Genomic DNA, 21,628 nt, shown 5'->3' on the forward strand with positions numbered 1-21,628 from the left:
AGTTCCACCGAATAATTCTCATTGATTAAAATTTGTCTTCCAAAAAAAAAAAAACAAAAACAAAAAAACATTGAACTCTACGGTAATCATGCTACAAGCTAGCCGTAACTACGCGTGACATTTCCTCATACCTCAAAGCGCCCATTGCTATTAAACTGGAAACGCAGTAAAAGAAACCACGTGGCTCGAAAGTTTTGATTTCGTGATTCATGCAGACGATTTCATTATTGGCCGACTAATTGCATCATTTTCTTGCCAAATATTTACAAACTTTTCGCCAATTAAATCGTTTACGATCTCCACTCCTAGAATTGCTCCAATTTTCTGTTATTTATCTTTTACATGATAGTTCAAATTAAGAGAATAATTTTACTTCAAGGACGAATAAAATTTGTCATTGAAATTAAAAAGTTATTATTTGTGAAAATAGTTTTTTTTCGTTCGAGAAGTTTCGAATTGTGGCAAACCTGAAGGCATACGAGTCATTGTGCTATTTGACTTGCGAGCAGCGGCCAGACGTCACTGTGCAGATTTCTCGAACTTTGTACTTATTGCGCTGTAGTACTGTGTATAAAACTGACTGTCAATTTGAATTCGCCCTCTTTTTTTGATTACTTAATTGTGCTAGTTGAAAGTACCCGAAACAGATTTGCGTGAGTTTAAATATATTTTTTTTACGTTCTTGGTTCGCTATTTGTATTTAGATATTTTAGCTCTGCCTACTGTTAGTGTATGGACTTGATGGAAAAATTGAAGTTTTATTTTAATAAGCGAATTAATGCTTTTAATAGTTTTGAGAATTGTGTTGTGTTACTGAGGGGTGTTTCCCAACTTTGTTGCTTGAACGACACGAGACTTGAAAAGAAATTAGCGCCTTAATTTTTCTATATATCGCATTTTTATGCTTTACTTGCCGGTTATTTATTTACATTTGCTTGTTGCATATTTTCTTTCAAACAACTTTTCCATGTCGCCAACCTAATTCAAATTATTTAAAGTTCAAATGTATGGTTGTGTTACTTAGAGCTTTTAAAGTAATGAATTAAGTGCAACATGTAGTGTATAGAATTTCTTAACAAAGCAATCTGTCATATTTAATAAGTTTCCATAATTTTAAAGATGTTGCATATGCTTTTTAAATTGAAAATGAAAGGCGTTGTATTCAGGGCCCGATTAACCTTCTAAATTAGGGGAAGCTCGGCCTCAATTTGGGTCCCCCATTCATTGCTTGGGGAAATGTTCTAAACATTGTTTTTTGATGCAACACTAAGGCTAAAAGTAGCTCGGCTGAATTCAGAGTTTAGTTTATTCCACCTTACCGACGTATTTTTTTTTTTTTTTTTTAATTTCATATGTTGCACTTGAATTCTCAGCAAATTAAGGTAGTAACATTTTAATCGGATTTGACACTTCACAAAGGAAGATAAATGTCATAAAAGTACATTGTAACAGAGTTGAATCAAATCCCACATTTGAAAATCTAGCTTGTAGCTACACTTTATAAAATGTGTCCTCACTTTCAATAATTTAATTCTTTCAATTATTTTTGTTTAGCAAGTTCAAATATTTGTCATCTCTTTAAAAAAACGCAGTTAAAAGAAGAAACTGGAATTGTTAAGCATAGTTCTACAGTGATATTTGGGGCCCCTAAAAATTGAGGGGAAGCTCAAGCTTCCTGAGCCTTTTGGGTAATCAGGCCCTGGTTGTATTAGCTTTAGTACCAATTATCTACTATAAACATCTTAAATAATTATCAAGGTATTAAATATTTTATGTATAAACTATTAAATACAAAATGAGAAAGGATATGAATTTTTTCGATAGTGTGGTCAATAGATTTAAAAAAAAAAAGGCTATGATGCCTATGTAATGACTGTGGAGTTTAGCTTTTAACTGACCTGGGCCCAGAAGAATTTTACTTTTGCATTCAAAAGTTTTGTCATGTTTACTGTTTCATACATTGTCTTTTGTCTTATGATACTTTGTCAGTTGTATTAATATAAATAAATAGTAACAGCAATCATTGGAAATTTTCCTGCTTTGGGGTTACATGCATCCCACCTCCCCATTTTAAGTTATTTTACAATGAAAGCAATTTAAATTTAAGATTCATTTTTTGACCCTTGTGCAGTGGCAAATGATAAAATGTGGTTCCTGTTGTCTCTCCCTTGAAGTTCAAAATAAAAATCTTTCAATAAAAATTAAAGCTTTTTCTTTGACAGATGTTTTCATTTTTTAATAATTGTGCAAGTATGCTTGTTTACGAAAAATGGAAATAAAATTCCAACTATTCCCATTTGCCTTTTCAAGTATCAGAGATAGCTACTTTTAGCCTTGATCATTTCTTTTTTAATATATAGGATTAAAATGACTAAGCCAGAAGAAGTTTTTGTGAGCCAGAATGTTGGCCAAGAAGATGCTGTTGCTGAAAAAGTGATGAAAAGTGAATTTCTTGAAAGAGTGTCTGAAATTCCAGCTGTGAATGTAGCTAAAGAATACAGCACGGCTGCATATGACAAAGTTAAACAAATGAACAGATTCACCGCAGCTGCTCTTTCTATTGCTGAAACTACAGCCCTTTACTTTGCTGTTACTGCTAAGCCTTTTCTCGAAAAGGTGCAGCCTCAAGGTGAGAAGATTTTTCCCTCGTCTGAATTTAATCAGTGTTCCATATGACTAGAATTCAAGTGTCGCATCTATAGTTGGTCGATTTAAATTAAGTAATTTACATTACATAAGTACTTACACACAATGAAAAGGGACATTCAAGCCTTTAAATATTGCAATTTTATCCCATAGGCGGATTTAAGACAGTTTCTGGGGTGGCAGGATTTTTTTTTTTTTGGAGCAACATTTTTAATTCCCCCCCCCCCTGCCTCTCCCATGTTTTTGTCTGTTTTCTGTGATGCATAAGGCCATTCTTTACTTTTTATGTGTCGTTTTCATTACTGTGTGTAATCATGCTGTCTTTTTTAAATTTACCTTAAAAGAGTAAAGAGGGGGCTGGTGTTAAGAGAGTGACGCAGTGCTCCCTTTTAAGTAGGATATAGAATATCTCCAGTTTTGGGGAGCCGGGGGGTTACTCCCCCCCGGAGGAAATTTTCTAAAATGGATATAAAATTCTGCATTTTGAAGTCTTATAAGGGTTAATTAGAAATAGGCAAATTTTTTTTAAAAACTTTTATGCTTTAAAAGTGCTTTGTGATGCAAGTTAATACTTTGAAAGAAATGGTGCACAGATTTAGAGAATAGGTATCAAGAGAGTAACATACTACCCATTTGAACAATTATTAATTTATACACTTGATAAGAAATAAAATTGAAGCAGACTTTGCTTAGGAGTTTCAAAGACTTGTCTAATTATTTTTAAGCTTTGGTTAGTTAGATTGGGTTTTTGGCTTAAGAGCCCTGGTAGGTTATACTGCGCTAATTCTTTTCAGGGATTTTAGAACCTATTAATAATTTGCACTTTCCAGTCTCTGAAATTGAGTAGTAGATTATACAGTTGTACAGTATTGTTCAAACTTTGTAAGAAACGGCTATTTTAAATTTAAAAGAAAAAATAAACTTTAACTTCCTATTCAAAAAAGAAAAAATCATGATTTTTTTTGTTATAAGATTTTGGAAGATAAGTTACTATATAAACTCCTCTCAGAACTGAGGGGCATTATCCCCTTTGCCTCCCCTATAAATCCACCGATGCTCTTCTGAACTATTCAAAAACAAAAATGATTTTTTTAATTTTTGGGAACTGTGTTACTATATAAAGTCCTCCCAAAACTCCGTCCATGTTTTATCCGCAAATTTGCAGAATCTGTCCGACAAGATTTGCTGAATAATTTTCGGAAGGTCATAGTGATCTCTCTTTGAGGTACTGCTGAAATAGAACTCCAATTGTCAGAATCGGCTAGACCAGAACCCATTTAGATAACTAGGTTTTCTGCAGAAAAGAATAATTTCGTAGTTGTCCTGATATTTTTGCTAAAAAATACTTTGTCTAGATGTTTGTCTTGGGCTCCCTATAGGTTTTCAGAAAAAATGGTGGGGGACAAGTAGATAAGTTCTGAAAGGTACAGGTTTCAGACTTTGACTAGAAGTACAATGAAAAGGCATTCAAAGCCTCATTGTAATACTGGACAAGGGAAATAGCAGGAGAAGAGGAAGACCATAGTTACCTTAAGTTAAGCTGTAGGTGGTCATTACAAGCTTCTCCATGAGAGAGAGATAAGAGCTCTTCATTATATTAAAAAGGGTCACCCAACTCTAAAGCAGATAAAAGAATTGGAAAGGGTTTTTTCACCATCAAAAGGTTGGGCTAGGCTGTCAAAATCTAATCAAATTGTGGACAAAAATGAAGAGTCTTGAATTGATTTCTTTCTTGCTGATAATTTTGTGGAAAGGAGGACAGTTAAAAATGTTATTCGAAAGTTTAGCAAATACTTATTAAAGTATTGTAGAATTAAAAAAAGGTGTTGAAGCTTTTTAAAAAAGAATTTTTGTTATATTCACCAATAACTCAAATTTACATTAATTGAATCTATTTGAAATCATAAACACTTATTTTTTAGCCTACTTTCCCAGTAAAAGTCGGAAAAAGAAGAAAAAGCATGAAAGAAGTCTTAGTGCATCTTAAAAATATCGCGAAAAAGTCAAAATAATTAAATATCGAAAAATTAAAAATTGGAAAGTAGGGTATTGAGATGGGGAAAAATGTCTGTCTGTCCCCCCCTAATAACTTTTGAATGAATAGTCGGATTCAAACAAACTTTTTTTTGTTCCAAAGGTCTCGGCGAGGACACCTTATTCCTATATTTCACTTTTTGATTTGAACTATTTTTTGTTCAATTTTGAACAGTTCGAAAAAAACTTAACATTAGCGCCTACGGGGAAACTGAAAGTCAATGTAGATTCCGTACTTGAAAGTGGATTTACTTCTAACAAATTTTGTTAGAAATAGCTCTTGACGTAAAACTCCAGACATCGACTCCGAGAATTTAGGGGCCCTTGACTCGGACTCCTGTACCCGACAATTAATCGGACTCAGACTCCCCCACTTAGACTCCGACTTCCTAGCTTTGGCAAAAATTTACACACGGAAGACAAATAACAGACTCTGATTCTTAAATATTAGACTCCGACTCCTTTATCCCAAAGTGAGATTGACTCCGCAGCTATGGTTTTGACTGTGAAATAATTATTGTTGACCGAACTTGTTTTTATTTTTACGCTAAAGTTTTAATTTAGGTATTCAGTTTTCGGCGAATAAACTCGAAGGCCTGTTTTTTTACATAAAGATATGCGCAAACGATTTTTTTTTTTAACAATGAAAATTATTTCTTTAAGTTGACATTTTATTGTTTTTATTTATTTTGGTGAGTTCATTAATTCATTTAAAAAATTGTTTTTGGCAACAGGGGAAAAAGAAAAGATTTTTTTTTTTTGATATGATGTATTTATTTTAATGAGCTTATTAATTTTAATGATTTTTTAGTTTTGAAAGCTGTTAAAGATTTTTTTAATAGAAAAAAGTGTATTAGCTGCTTTGTTTAAAAGTTGCTGCTATTTTATTTGTTCGTTTTTCTTTTTTTTTATGCAACTAATTTTTTTAGAGGAGTGAAGAATATTTTATTCCTATAAATCAGCTTAAAATATTTTTAAAATGTTTGAAAACATTTGCGATTTTAAGTTATTTTTGAGAATATTGATCAGGTACTAGAAAGTAGTATGGGTAAACGGGAAAGTAGGCTGGTCTAGTTCTAGACAGAACTTTGTTTTTAAATCTAATTTTATTGTGAACTAATGTTAAATAAGGAATTTTTAAAATTCCGGTTATGACGTTGCTCCGGCTATGACAAAACTTTGTTGACAGTCCCAGAGGTGTCATGATAACGAGGTTAGACTGTAATACAATTAATCTTAGACTTGAATAATGTTAAGATTCCATTTTATTAATTTTATTTTAGTGGCACTCTACCATTTCCAAATTAGTCGTTACTACTCGGCTGAACACAGCTTTTCTGAAACTCTTTAGAAGTCGACGTTTCTTATTTTTTTATTAAAATTCAGCTTTTATTGTTGAAAATTTTATCATACTTGGTTATTCTGAGTTTGACTTTGAAAAAGTTGATTAAAATTTTCTTTATCAATATATTTTTTAGCTCAACTAGTTGATCATTTAGCATGTCGTGGTTTAGAAGCTGTGGAAGAAAAGATTCCTTTCTTGATGAAACCTCCAGAACAACTTGTAGAAGATGCTCGTAAATTGTGTTCGACAACTGTAGAAATGGGATACCAGAAAGTGGATGAAATTAAAAGTATGGGATCTGAAACTTTGAATAATGTGAAAAATTATGGTCTTCAAAAAGCAAATGAAGCTTTGACTGGAACTGAAGAATTAGTCGATAAATATTTGCCTCCTGCTTTTGGTGAAGGTGAGTGTTGTTCAAAGTTATTAAATTGAATTTGATATTGGCATATCATCAAAAGTAAGCAATGATGAAGGCTGCCGAGAGCCAAGATGTATCCCTTGTCAGTTTACCGCTCCCCCTTCCCCCCCCATAAAGCTTATACTACTTCGATAGTGAACCATAGTTTTGGACAATGCAGACATGGGCAGTTGTCGACCATGACAGTAGTTATATGCTTCTAAAATAATGTAGTTAAATTTTACTAAAGTAAAATGTTATTTATATCCAATAATTTCTGGTATGAAGTAAGATCTTATTTTGAATAGAATATTTGTTTACCTCTAGTTGAAGACGGTTATTTAGTCCCAATCTTGTATATCTTGGATCAAGGTGTAATAGCCTTATAGCGTCTCATGAGATAATACCCTAATTGTGTATCTATATCCTTTCAGTAAGAAATTATCCAACACAACTTTCATTTTTCATATTTGGGTGTTTGACTATAGCACATTGGCTACTTGAATAAATAGCAAAGTTCGTGATTTTCAAAAATAAAAAAATCTTTTTTCAATGAAATTTTTAAATCCTAAAAGATTCATAGATATTGATTACTTTACATTTATATAAACATAATAAATTGCATACAAAAGAATCCATTCAGCTTATTTCTAAAATTAAGATAAGTTCTAATAATTCAATAATTTTTAAAACTTATAAATTCATTATAATACTTAGATAAGATGTGGTTTTGATTTATGCTTTGCTTAAAGATAAGGTTATCATCATGTGCATTTTTACTATAAAATATGTTGAAGATTACTTTTTTCAACTATTAGTCACGGTGTATAAAAAACTGCAAATTTTTATTTTGTTCTGCATTGTAATTTTGTAGTAAAAAAATATTGCAATCTGTTACACACACAGAAAGAAGGATCTGTATATTTATGCCTGTCGAAGTTAAGATAGTATAATGCAGTGTAGTTATATTTAGAGCAATATGTTCTAAAAAATTTATAAAAATAAAATCACCTGATTTTAATAAATGATTTTGTCAAAAAAAATCACTAGATTCAAATAAATTGATTTAAATCAATGGTTAAAAAAATAGTAATAAAATAATAAAGATTTAAATAAAGCCGATTTAAATCAACTAATCATGATGAATGGTCTTTAATGTAAACATAAATATCCTGTCATTCAAAATAGTTATTGACAATTCAAGTTCTTTTATCATATGATTAAATTTATCATTTCATATAAAATGTGATGCTCAGAATAAAAATGAAATTTAGAAATTTAAAGTAAAACTTCTGGGCGTAGTGTGTTAAGATTTTTAAAATGTGGGAGGGAGGGGAGTCTTGATAATATGTCATCGCCTCAGAGCAACACCGACATCAAAACTCAATAAACACTGTTGGATATCCAACTGGTCTAAGGCAAAGATATACTATTCTCAACATTCTAGGTTTCTTTATTGATTTTCAATACATACTTGATTTCTTTTTTTATCAATTAGGTTCTAATGTTGTATTTTAATGCATTTATTTTATTAATTTCCTTTAAATGTTATTGAGTTGAAATGTTCTTTAATGTGGCTCTGATAAGTTTAGGAATAACCTATGCAATGTCAGGGTTTATATGCTCCAGGAAAACCTGGAACTGTCGGAAAATGATATGGTTAAAAATGTCGGAAATTTCTAATTTTGCCCCCTCAAAAAAATGTTTTCAAATTTTTTCTCCGGGAATTATGTTTCATGAGATCTAATCTTTGTTTTTATCGATGTTTCCTGAAAAAAAATTTGTAAAAGTTGTGAGGTAAAATGACGCTGGCAATAAAAACGGCAACCCCCGCCCCCCAAAAAAATTTTTTTTTCGCGGACACCATTTTTGTCCCTCAATAGATCCTTAAAAAAAAATTCATAAGGTGAATAGGAATTATGCACAAACTCAATAGGGGAGAAGATAATTTACTGCTTCTGAAGCACAAGCCTGCAGATAGTAGGGTTGCTCGTAAAAATAGTTTTTTATCTAAGTCAAGCTACATGTTTGGTCATTCGTGAGATAGAAATAGACTAGATGCTTAAATGCCTGTTACCAAAAACAAAGCAGAATTGGATTTTTTCTTTAACTGAAAACAATGCAAAATGTGCTTCAAATTGTTTTTTAAATTTTAATTTTTAATATGTAATTTTCTTGAAAGATTTTGTTCTTAAAACTTAATTCTATCCTTATTGCCTTGGACGCAAATGTGCTGAAAACTTTTCAACTGAACTGTATTTTCACTAATATTTGTTATTTTTAAATTGTTTTCATGCTACAAATTCAAAATTATTTCTTAATTTTTGTTGTAGCCGCAAAATTTGGTCATTCGCAAGATGGCAGTACAAAAGACTTTTTAAGTGCCCAAGTTTCCCAAAATGGGGCATTAGATGTTTATTGCTATACGAACTATTGCTAAAAACCCAAAATGTGCCCTTTTTTCCCCGTATAATTCGTAATTTTCTGGAAAAATGTGAAAATTTATCTTTAGAACATTTTTTTTAGTTCTAATTGATTTAGAAGCTTATGTGCTAACCTATTTTGTCTTAACTGTAGTTTTTTAAGGATGATTAATATTTTATAACTACTATTATGTTAAATTCAAAAATCTACTTATTACCTTTAAATCTTTACTTAATCGCCGTATTTGGTTTGCAAGATGGAAGTACATATAAATTTACAAAAACCTAATGGGATGTTCATCTCAATGTAAACTATTGCTAGTAAATGAGCAATAAATTATGAATTTTTAAAAATTATTTTCTAGAAAATAAAATTTTTAGTTTTAATGTAAGCATCCTTTATATGCAAAAGAAAAAAAAATCATTATATTGGCATTGACGAATGATAGACAGATGTTGATTTTTGTTAGGCATTATATGGTATGCCCATTGATACAACAAGTTAATCATTTTTATACTGAAAAATAGCTTTTTTCTTCGCTTAATATGTTTTGTGTTACATACTAATAAAAAGAATTGTAAACCAAAAGCGGAGAAAGATTGCTGCACCTTTACAGCAAAACGCTAATATGCATGACATGTGGCATCAAAGAAATGCTAAAATAAGTTGAAAGTACTTTGTTTTCAACAAGTAGTAAACAAATAAAAACAATTTTGTTTAAAAAGAAAAAAAATTAAAATGCAAGATTTTTTTTTTTTTTAAATCTAAGAGTGGAAAAGTTAGTTCTTATACATTGTTACTTTAAACGATTTTGATTATTTTGAAAATATTGTTGCTTTAGGGATGCCTCCCCACTAACAGCAAGGGTGCACCCCCTAAATGTCATGAAGGTTTCCTTCAAAATACCTCTCAAAACACCTTCTCTAAAAATTTTAATGGTAGTCCGTGCCATGACTCCTCCTAGATGGCACCTTTGGTTACTTTAACTTAATTTTTGAATGAAGCTAGTAACCTGGAATTTTCTAAAATAATCTGGAAAAGTCGGATTTTTTTTAACTACAAAAAATTACTATCAACAACTACCTTGCAATGTTTACTTAGTTTTAGGAGGGGAGTTTTTAGGTGATATTTTTCTTTTTTTGGAGAAGGCGCTCTTGGTATCGGAGGGGATAGGCACCCCTGGCTTTGCTATACCTCTATCATAAAATATACAAAAAAAAATGGACAAGTATATAGCCTTTCTTGATTGCAACAGAAAAAATAATCAAGTTTTTAAATCTAAATAAAACTTTAATAGTAGTTCAAATGTTCCTAGTAAGATCAAATTTTAAGACTGCCGTCTTTCTTTCAAAAATTTCGAAAGAAAACATAGCAATTGGGTTAATTTGTCGCCACCTAATAGTTGCCTGTGGCAAGGGCCCGGACTTGCTTCCATTCAAGATCCAAATTAAAACCAATTCTAAAAATATGAAAATAAATTAGAGTAGGAAAATGTTCTAACTAAAGGTTTCATATTTAGTGTCCGTTATAACATAAGCTACATTTGAATTATGAAATTTTATTTTCTACTTTTATAGGTTCACCCGAAGCAGCGGCAACTGAAGATGGTAAAAGTGTGCCAGAAAGAGCAAGCCAATTGACCAGCAAAATTGGGCTTCGTGTTTATGGTCATGGAGTTAAGCATTTGTTAGTTGTGCACAGGATGAGCCAGGAATCTGTTGCTAAACTTATTTACACTATGGAACTTGTAAGATTTTATATTTTACCTCGTTCAATGTGTTTACATTAACCTATTATACATACTTTGGGATGAAGAAACTATTAATGTCATGTACTCGAGCAAAGTCATGTTAGCTCATAAGCTTTGATACTCTGCCTTTATTTATCTTTAAATTCAAGTTTTTTCCCCTTTTTAATGTTTAGCAGTTTCTTTCTTTGTTATACATTCCCTTTATTATTAGTTTGTTTTTAAAGTATAAGTACTAAATTTTCAATCTTAAAATAGAAAATAATTTCAATCTCATTTTTTATGCTTTGTGGCAGAGAAGCATGCTCAATTATAAAAGTTTCTAGGTTTGAAATATTCAGTTTACAATAAAGAAGTTCATGAAAGTTTTAAATATCGGCAATTTAATTTATGCTTCTCATATTGGTTTTCTAATAAATTAATATGAAATGTTAAGTGTTAATTTTAAGATTAAACTAAAAGTTGTGCACATGTTTCGTTTTTAATAGTCTGTTTAGTGTATGGAACTTAGATTCCTATTAATCAGTGCACTGTTCTTACATATTAAAAAAATTCGAAACTTAATTCTGCAAGTTGATTGCTTATAATGCTATAATTTAATTTTTTATCATAAAATTTATATCTTAAACTTTTGCTTGACCTGTTGATTTGAAGCAATTTTAAGAAATTAGTTTTATCAATCATATCAAAATGTACCCAGTTTAATGCTACTATTTATTCAGATATTTTTTTATTCAGATTTTTCTTTCAACTTAATCAAAGAAAGATCGAACAAGATTTTTTGAAGCAAAAAAGTTAGAGTATTGTGTCTACTTCAGGACTGAAAAGTTTAAAACGGCTCCAATTGTCCTATTATCGCATAATTATATTTTTTAGCATTCTTTTAAGTTTTGTTCCTGAAGGTTTTGTTATCCTTTTAAGTTTTTATAATTTAACTTTTATTTTATTGGTTTATTTTTAACTTCAGTTATTTTGTAGATTTTTTAGGATTTTTGTTTTTACATTAGTTTGAGTTTTTATTATTTATGTAGTTACAACAACTAAAGCAGGATTATGGTAATAAAACTGTCCAAGAGTACATCGATGAAGCAAAAGTGAAAGCCACTTGGATTTGGGATGAACTTAACAAGGAACCAGCTGAAGCTAGTGATGATGCACAAAAAGTAAAATTGAGTTCAAAGTTAATTCTATGTATTCAACTTGCATTCTCTCGAAAAATTTTCGATCTGTAGAAAACAATAAGATTTTTGGTAATGTTAATAGGTGGAGAGATTCGGAGTCCACCCCAGGTAAATTTTCAAAGTTGAAATTCAATTAACGTAATCGTAGGCTATTTTCAATACTGGTAGGGGGGTTGGGAGTTCTCCTGCGGAAAATTTTTGAGGTTCTTTGTTAATATTAGAACAGGATCAGGAGACCTCGGAAGTTTTTTAAAATCGAAGTCTGAAGACTAAATTTATTAGACCGTAACTGATGATTAATTGAGAGGGCATTTCTCGGGTTATGTTTGGAGCACTCGTGGTTTTTGAAAACTGCAGTCCTAAATACTCATGTGTAGGCTATCTTTAATGATGTTAGGGCAAGAAATAGGGTTTGAGAAAGTTCTCAAATTTTTTTCAAAACCAATATTTTCAAAAATGACTTCCACAGGGTGGCGACAGATCGGGGAGATCAGGAAAATATTTGGGAATTTCGAAAAAATAAAAATTCAGGGAAAATAGACTAAATGATAATCTTTTTTTATTTGCTTTGCAAAATTAAATGCCCTTTTTTCCAGTGTATTTTCTGCCAATTGATAAAGTACTCTGGATGAGTTATCTGTGCAGTTTATAAAAATTTTTTTCAAAACAAAATTTTTAGATCCCATTAGTCTTGTGTTCAAGGTTTTTCAATGTATTTAACATTGTTAATATATTAAGTTTTTATGTTAAATAAATGCAATTTATGACATAAAAGCTTTATAGTATAGTTGCTCTCTTATAAGTGTGATGGGACCATGATATTTTCTCGTTATAATGGAATGCTCGTAAAAACAGGTTCATAAAAAAATCTTAAATTTATATGCACTCGCTTTTTCTATATTTTCAACTTTCTGTGCAGTACAACAAGAAATTCGTTTAATTTGCTTTAAACTGTAATTGTTTCTTTCTTGTGTCTTATGGCTAACTAACATGATTTTCAAACATTTTTCCGCTCTGAATATTTTAAAAAGTCCTTTGTTTTCAAGATCTAGTATTCATCACTAACTTTTGGTTGACTTTGTAATATTAAAGGATTTTTTCCAAGGAAGGATAATGATCTGGAAGTCTATAGAAGTTTTATAAATCGTAAAAATAGCTCGCTTTAAGCGGGGTTTGCGCGTTTGAAGGGAGTTATGCCTCCACAGACTTAACATTGTACCAACAAAATATTTTTTATTTCCTCGTTAAATCAGGGCTTGTTATAAGAGTTTGACTGTACTTAATATAGTGAAATGTACTTTTTGATAAAAATTCATGACATGCAAAAATCTTTTGTACTCGTATTTTTTACTTTTTCGAGTTATGTGTTGTATAGCATTTGTACCAGAAGAGTTAAGCTTCAAAATGTTTGTTGAAAAGTTTGTCAATGTTTTTCAGTTTTCAATTTATCAGCTATCCATGTCTTAATACTAAATATCTAAATAAAGCCATGTCTTAATAAAAAAATACATACCCAAGTTTGACTAGTTTTTAAATTTAAATTCTGGAAAATAATATTTCTAGTTTAACCCAATTCCTATATCACTTTCAGCTTAAAAAGCTGTTGTATCATATTTGAAGTACTAAGCCTTTTTCTGTTAAAATTTATAAGTAAAAAATGGGATTTTCTTTTTGTAGAGTCTAGAACAAAGAATGCTTTCTCTGGCTCGACGAATGACCTCTGTACTAGTTCATGCTTATAGTTTAACAGCAATTCCACTCTCTGCTTTGCCACAAACATACAGTGAGGGAGTTCAGGCTGCAAGTCGATATGCTACAGAATTGTTTTCCCAAATCGATCAGGTAAGTCTTTTTTTCTTATTCAGGACAACTGATTCAGTTATATAGTTAATTGATTACCATTACCTTTTTGAAAAACTTAAGCTAATCTGGTAAATTGGCTAATAGATATAAACTTTTTAGAAATTTTTACTTTCTTCTAGATCTAATATATAGAAGAAAGTATTGGATTCGTGCAAATTTTCGAATTTTGACGGATTCGAACGTTTTGAGGTGTGCCGAGTCCATTTCGACTATTTTTGGAAAATGTCTGTGTGTGTGTGTATGTGTGTGTGTCACATCTGTGTGTGACCAGTTTTTTGTGGCCGCTCTACAGCAAAAACTACCGCATGAAATCGAACGAAATTTGGTACACATATGTGCTCCTATGTGAACTTGTGCCCATTGGTTTTTGGCGCAAATTCCTCCAAGGGGGGTGGAGCAATGGAACGTTTTTGGAGTTACGCGTGCTTGCTATTCCTCAGGAAATAACTGGCGGAATCAAACAAAATTTGGTCCATATGTTGCCATTAACAGGAGCAGGTGCTGATTCAATTTTGGTGTCAATAACTCGAAGGGGGGTTGAGCTATAGAACGTTTTTTGTCATCAATTGTGACTGCTGTATCTCAAGAAATAATGAACGGAATGAAAGAAAAATTTATCGGCAAGTAGCCCTTAGTGGGTATAAGAGCTGATTTTATTTTGGTGTCAACAGCTAAAAAGGGGGTAGCGCAATCGCCCGTTCTTTTTTTCCATTGTGAGTGCCCTATCTCAAGAAGTAATGCTACGTTCTGGTTGAAATTTGGAATATATGTGAATCCATACGTAAACAGGCTTGGGTTCAATTTTGACTCCAATCGCTCCAAGAGGTGTTGATTTTTTTTTTTGCGAATAAAAATAGTTTTATTAATGCAACAATAAGAAAGATAAATCGTAATAGATTGTTGTCTGCGTATTTCTCGTGATTTTAATTGTATGGAAATGATCGGAAATATTATCTCAATGATTTAAAATTTTTAACTGTTGCCATCTTATGTTTGTTAATAAATAAAATACTTGTAATTAATTCAAGTAAGGCTTTTAAAGTAACTTTCAATTTTCGCTCTTTGTTTTGTTTTTACAATAATTCAGACATTGGGATGGTCGTCAAGTTTTTGCATGTGTAATTTTGTTCCTGTTAGGAATATTGCTTCCTCGTCAAGCATGGGGAGGGATCAGAAAAAGGAAAAATATAGAAGAAAATTTCGTGATGGCCACAACATACTAGTTAAACTTGGCTTTACTCGAAATTTTAATTAAAAAATAGTCTAATTTACATGTAAAACTAGCTGAATTACCTAGGGTTGCACAGTCTACCTCAATATTTCAGGGGACATTTAACGGGATGGTCTGAAAATCAATGTGAAGAAACTAAAGTAACAATGTGGCAATCATAATGTATCATTCTATTTATGCATTTAATCATAATTAAAATGAACCATATACCAAAATTTAAAACACAGTGTTTCTTTAATTTTAAGAACTATTAACAAGCTGCGTACTGTCCATTGCTCTTTTTGAGATAGCTTGAACTAAATATAAGCAGGGTTGCCAACCTTGGGAAACAATTTAAGGAGCATCTGTGGTGATTTTGAGGAGCATTTTCAAGTTTTACAGAGCAGCTTGGTATTTTGCATAAAATTAAAAAAAAACTAAAACCACTTAACTAAAATTGTTTTTGAGCTTTGATAATCATTTTAAGTACCGTATAACTTAGATTTAACAATTTCCTCAATTTAATGATACATTTCATTGGTCCGGATTTGACTGCATTGATGTCTATGCCTCTATTTATCAATATCCTTGATTTAATGATAACTTTTTCTAGTCCCTTGACACTCAAATCAGGGTTATACTGTATGAGCATAAAAATAAACTGTTTTAAACACTGTCATGCTTGAAAACGCTCGGCCAGGAAATGCAGAGCAAGATAACTTTTTTGCAGAGTTTTGCTATTTTTACGGAGTAACTCCGCAAGATTCGGTGCAGTTGGCAATCCTGTATACACGACTCGCACTACTACGCGATTCGAATTATGCGAAATGGCTATAGCATGATTTTTTACCAGTGAAGTAATTTTAGACATAATGAAAATTTCTTGTCCGCAACACGAAAGTTTTGGGTAGGGAATCACAGTGTAAGTATTGGCTTTTTTTGTGAATGAACCTTTATCATCACTGAGAGCGGAAGTTCCCACTCCCTACTAGTCTGATACATAGTTTACACAAATTACTACTCGTCTCCCTTTTTATTTTTCATTCTAAATGTGAAAATTGTTAAAATATAAAGACGCCTACTAAGAGCGCTGTTTCATCTTGTGAAGATCAAAAAAGAGTTTCCGACAATTAAAGAAAGTCTAAAGATTATGTGCTTGAACAACTAAAATGCTTCGAAGGTAGAACGATAATTTGGTATGAGTGAATCGTCCATATGTACAGTTGAAAAGAAATCCGTAGAATTTCATGGAGTAGCAAAAATTATGAAAATGGAAGCTGCTCTTCTATTGTGAATGAAGAAACCAGGAAGAAAGGTGTTACCACAGGTAGAAACGTTACAAAAGAAAGAGTGAAATAACCGTATTGTGTATTGAAAAATACAAGAATAAGATCACGCAGCATAAATCATCTTAACATTTTTAAATTACAAATATCATTACTGGGTCTTCTTTACAGTAAAACTATAGTGTATTTGTTAAACCAGTACGGTATGTACAGTATGAAGTTAATTTTGTCTTTCTTGCCCATTGATCGTTGATTTTGTGCATGGTTAGCAGTATTTTATATTAAATAAAAAAAAAAAATTATTTAAAAGATAAATAAAAATAGTTTTTTAATGTAAGAAACGGTAAAGTTTTATTAAGAAATGGTTTTAACAGTTTGAGATGGTGTTTACAAGTTTATAAAATAATTGGGTACGTTTGTAAAATTTTTACACGTATCCTTTTCCACAACGAGAGATTTCGACTGTAAGTTTACATTAGTTGCACTTCAGTGTAACATTTAAAATTGTCTAGTTTTGCAATATTAAGAAGTCCAAAGATTTTGAACCGTGAAGAATTTTTAAGAATTTAAAAAAAAAAATCGGTGTGAATTGAAATATTTTTATATTTATAATTATGTTAATATCAAGTTCTTTATGTTATTTGAATGTCTAATTAAAAGCTAATTTTGATGTAAAAATTAGCACGCTTTACTATGCCATCAAAATGAAAGTTGAAGTTTACTTTTTTAGTGCACTGATTAAAGTTTTAAATGTGTATAGAATGTGTGTAGTAAAATAGCATTTTAAAATCAAATTTTTTTATAGAAAAATAACTTGTTTCCTGTGAACAAAACATTTAATGTTCATTTATTTTTAGGCATCTAATGCAGGTGAAATCACAACCACAATCCTCCAGGGTTTCCAAGATAAACTTACTGCTCTACAGGCTGTCATTCAGAGACTGACTTCTCAAACCGAAGAAATTGAAATGGTAAATTTGTTTTTGTCTAGTATAATTACATTATTTAACACATTTTTTTAAAATTTAAAGTTTTTGGTTTGGCAGTATCGAGGGCGGATCCAGAAAGTATTCAAAGAGGGGGTGATTAATTTCGGATATTCGCCCCTTTTATAAATTCCCAGACCAGCACCCCTAACATCATGGAAGATAGTCTCAAATTAAGTTTTTTTGTTTTGGAACTTCCATTTCTAAAAATGTTACCAAACGTGCTCACATGGCGTATCAAAAGGCTTTTTAATGAACTGAAATTGAAAAACTTTCCAGGGGAGAGCCGCTAAACCCCATCTAAGATTCTCTCAAATCTATTTTTTTTCGAACTTCGGAAAACTTCCTGAACTTAATTGAAGTGTTAAGAGATGTGCTACAATCGAGTTTTCAAGATTACAATTCTAAAAAAATTCCGAGGGACAGCACTCTTTTTTTTGTAACATTATTGAAGAAATTGTCTAAAAGTAAGTTTTTGGGAGCTTCAGAATCAAAAATATGCTGAGGGAGAGTTCCTGTGTCTCGGCTCAAGGAGGAGGCTGTCGTTCCCATTACCCCTCCCCTGTGTCTGTCCTTGGGCAGTAATGTTTTTATAGAGTTGTAAAAGTTATAACTTGAAATTCTGTTTTTGTGTATCACAGTGGTATTAATATACTAACTTTTATGGGTTTTTTCATTCTTTTATTTTTCTTAAATAATATAACTGTTGTAAAACGTTTTGAGCACTCATTTGTCTGAGAAAGCTGGAGCACTAAATCATCCTATTGTAAATATTTGCCTAACTTTCACAGTGGGGCAGCCCAACGTGAAATGCTAATCACTTATGTACCCTTTCAAGGCACTAATAATTTTGTATATAAAATTGGAACTCGTGGAGTAATTTGTAGCAATACTTAACATGGATCCTGCAGTATTCAAGCATCTAAAACATCTGTGCCGAAATGTTTTGGAAGAATAAGTTAGAACTCGTCTTTTCATTGAAAAAGAAAGAGATTGAATTTGGCAAGTTTCTCAGAGCAAAAGAGAATAAAGCATGGATGTTTTGTTTAGGTAGTCCTTCCTTGAGCAAGGAGAGGGCTCTTATCAGAGCATGCAAAATTTAATGTCATTACCAGGGAGCTGATAACTATGCACACGATGGGGTCAATGTTAAGATTTATTTGCGAAAGCGATCAGACATGCTATGAACTACTCATTCCTAGGTCCCTTGTTATGAATTTATAGAATTTTGGTTGAAATATACTATTGATGAGAATTTTAATGTTCTCTTTTTTGTGTTTAAACAAGGAGAAATCCGAAAGTTAGCATGTCTCCATTCAAATTTAACTTTTTGTTCTCTTGACCACAAATCTTTTTCTAAAGAAATAGCTTTTCAGATATCAATTCGAAAATTATATTAGTTACCCAGAAACAAATTGTTGCATATTGTTTCAATGAAATAAATGCAATAGTTTTCTTTTTGTGTAATGAATATGGCTTTCATCTCTATTTTGAATTATTCCATTAATAGATCATTTGCATACAGTTAAACTTTTTAGTTAATTTTGTTACTTCTTCAGTCTATGCAAATTAAATGCCTTTACATTTAAGACTAATGAGTCATATAGGTTTGTTTAACTTAAATTGTACTGAATCGTATTTTTGACAAGGTATGATTTTAAAAAAATCCTATACCTGCCATTTCTGAAATATGTAGATTTTATTTTAAAAAACTGGAGAACCTGATTTATTTCAATACAATGAAATAAGAATTCCCATTTGTAAAAAATTAGGATGAATAACCGGATTGGGTGGAAAAAACCGGAAAATTTAAAGAACTCGCTGCAAAATTTGAGCTTCTAAATGAGCTTCCATTTTTTTCACTTCCGTCTCCAAACTATTCTGTCAATTTCTCTTAACTATAGCTTTTAAAATTAACAGGTTTATAATTCTTTGACATGCTGCTGCTTTTTTATGCTGCAAAAAATGAATGAATTTTTACTACCAACCTAATCAACAAATATTGTGTTGAAAAGAAAAAAAAAAATTTGGAGGATGGTCCTATACATCTCATTTATGAAATCCGAAATTGAAACTAAAAAAATTATGAAACAAATGTCCTTATATTTGCTAGTTCTAATAAAATAAATCTTCAATGTTTTGATATAAACATGAAAGGGATAAATACACAACTGTACCTTCACTGATTTAAATCTGAAATTTTGGAGATTGCCAACAGTTATGAACCCTACATAGCTTATTGACACCCTAGATCGATGTTATCACTTTCAGAAGTAAATCTTTTAGTTTATTTTTTTTGGTCACCTTTGCACTATTGAAAGAATTTTCAACATATTAAGAGTGTTTTGTTCATCCAATAGCTAATAAGGTATGCCATTTCAACCTTGTAGGGAACATATCTCCCATAAAGCAGTGCCTTATCCTTCTATCCTAAGGTACACTACTGCTAGAGAAACACATGCATTACATTTTTACAGAAACTCTTTGCGAAATTGTAAGAAACAATTAGAAAAAAAATCCTGTTCATTGATACAGCGAATTCAAGGTAGCAAGTTGTAATTAGGCACAATTTTTTAAAATATTTAATAAGTTTAAATTGCATTTTAATTTTTCACTCTCATAAATTGAATTGTCCTCATTATCAGTTTAGGCAAGTATGATTCAGGAGTTTGATAAATCTTTGCTGGAATCCCGCGGGCCCTGGTGCAGCCGAGGGAGAGGTTTCGTTAAAACCCTTCTTAAAACCTTTGATTTGAACATTCATTGCAAATTCTAATACAATAGTTTATGTACATGCACAAGCAGTTATGACCAATAACTCCGCTCAGAAATTTCTGGTGGTGTTACTATACCAGACCTTATTATGGGCCAATCAGTTTTAATTTATTTTATTAAAAAATCAACTTTAAAAAGTGCAATTTCTTTGCTTGGTGTGTCATCTTTTAGGAAAAACATGTTTGACTATATTAATGTTTATTTTTATTTTATCTAGGAAGACTTGAGTGAATCAAAAAGTTCAGACAAACTTGAAACTGAAGTCAAATCTGAATCTGCATCTTCCTAAAAACTTATGTTCTTTTTCTGTTATAATCTGTAAAATGTTCTTTTAATTACAATAAACTTTCTTGTATTTTTTGTCTTTTTAAAAACTTATTCAAATCTCTAGATACTCATAATCACATTTTATAAAATCTATACAAATGCAGCAACAGGCTCTGGACCTAGCTGGGCTAGTTCTAATCAGTTTATTAGCTTACAGAGGGCCATTGATCATCATCCTATCTGATACTAATTACAGCCTCTTCTAGTAAGCTGTTCCACACACCCTAATTTTTCTTAACTTCCAGTTTAGCCTGCGATTTGAATAGCTTAAAACAATGACCCCTTGTCCTGTCTTGGGTGCAAAAATATAACCCATTAACATTTTAATATTGATAAATTGAAAAAACTGGACCATGAGTCACTGTCCCTGCTGGCTCCTTTGCTCCAGGCTATACAGACTAAAGTCCCCTTACTAGCCTAGTATCCCTTCTTTGAACCCTTTCGAAAAAATAGATTTAATGATCTTATGAAGTTTTGCTACTAAAAGTTATATTCATGTTGCAATTAAAAATAAACTGCATCAATTATAAGAATTCTATGTGGGTCAATTTCAGTAAATTCATACAATTCAAGAAAGTAGTTTTTCCTCTAAAAATTCACATTAAAATTAAAATAAATTTGTCTGTTAAATGTATTGTTCAAAATTGTTGGTCAATTTTTCAAGTATGTTACCAGACATTTTCATTTAATTGCTTTTAGATACATAAGTAAGTAATGATTTCTGAAACTAAGTTGCCCAATAGCAGAATTTTTTTAAGCAGTCTAGGATGCAGAATAAAAAAAGTTTGCAAGACGGCTGAAAATTAGCTTAGCTGTAGAATCCAAATAGACAGAGAAATTCTTAACCATAAAAACAAGTTTCCTGTAGATTAAACCCAAAAAATGGTACAAATCTTCATAAACAGAAATGAACATTTTTGAATGTTTAAGGTCCTTCCCCCCCCCCCCCCCCCCAACTAAGTAGTCTGAAGACTCTAAATGTCATGCTGCTACTGGCAAAGTTGTGTTGCATTGTTTAGGTTTTCTGTCCTGCTTCAATTTGAATTAAAACAAAATTTGAAAAACTCGAATCGGTTACCAGTAATATGGAATAAGTTTTGACTGTTAATGAATTTGACAGAAACTGCTAAATATCTTCAAAAGTTTCCATGTCAAAAACACTAAGAAAAGCAAAATCCTTGCAAAGTTGCGTTTTTGAATTCTCGAATGTCCCTTTTTATTAAATATACTAGTGTGCAAACTCTTATTTTATGATTCTGTAAACTTTGGAGTTCCATTCGTCAAATTGATGCAACCCAATTTCTTCCTTAAAATACCTTTGATTTTAAATACCAAACTTCTTTTGACTATTTGCCAGCACTACTTTTTTTCGGAATGGATATGCCATTTTATTCTTGCACACAA

The 21,628-nt window shown here is 31.3% G+C and overlaps 1 protein-coding gene across 1 annotated transcript; it reads left to right on the forward strand.

Moving 5' to 3' along the window:
- The first annotated feature begins 499 nt into the window (after positions 1 to 499).
- LOC129220993 (perilipin-5-like) lies at positions 500 to 20,271 on the forward strand. The gene is made up of 8 exons (XM_054855431.1): positions 500 to 653; positions 2,361 to 2,629; positions 6,159 to 6,431; positions 10,427 to 10,596; positions 11,628 to 11,759; positions 13,455 to 13,619; positions 16,994 to 17,107; positions 20,115 to 20,271. The coding sequence occupies exons 2-8, from the start codon at positions 2,368 to 2,370 to the stop codon at positions 20,184 to 20,186; spliced, it is 1,188 nt and encodes a 395-aa protein (XP_054711406.1). The 5' UTR covers positions 500 to 653; positions 2,361 to 2,367; the 3' UTR covers positions 20,187 to 20,271.
- Positions 20,272 to 21,628: the final 1,357 nt, after the last annotated feature.

The sequence above is a fragment of the Uloborus diversus genome, chromosome 1 (genome assembly GCF_026930045.1).
Source record: "Uloborus diversus isolate 005 chromosome 1, Udiv.v.3.1, whole genome shotgun sequence".
In the NCBI taxonomy this organism is placed as follows: Eukaryota; Metazoa; Arthropoda; class Arachnida; order Araneae; family Uloboridae; genus Uloborus; species Uloborus diversus.

Coding starts and splice junctions, on each gene's coding strand:
- LOC129220993 (XM_054855431.1), top strand. CDS start 2,368: ATGACTAAGCCAGAAGAAGTTTTTGTGAGCCAGAATGTTGGCCAAGAA. Junction 2,630..6,158: donor CGAAAAGGTGCAGCCTCAAG/GTGAGAAGATTT, acceptor TATATTTTTTAG/CTCAACTAGTTGATCATTTA. Junction 6,432..10,426: donor GCCTCCTGCTTTTGGTGAAG/GTGAGTGTTGTT, acceptor CTACTTTTATAG/GTTCACCCGAAGCAGCGGCA.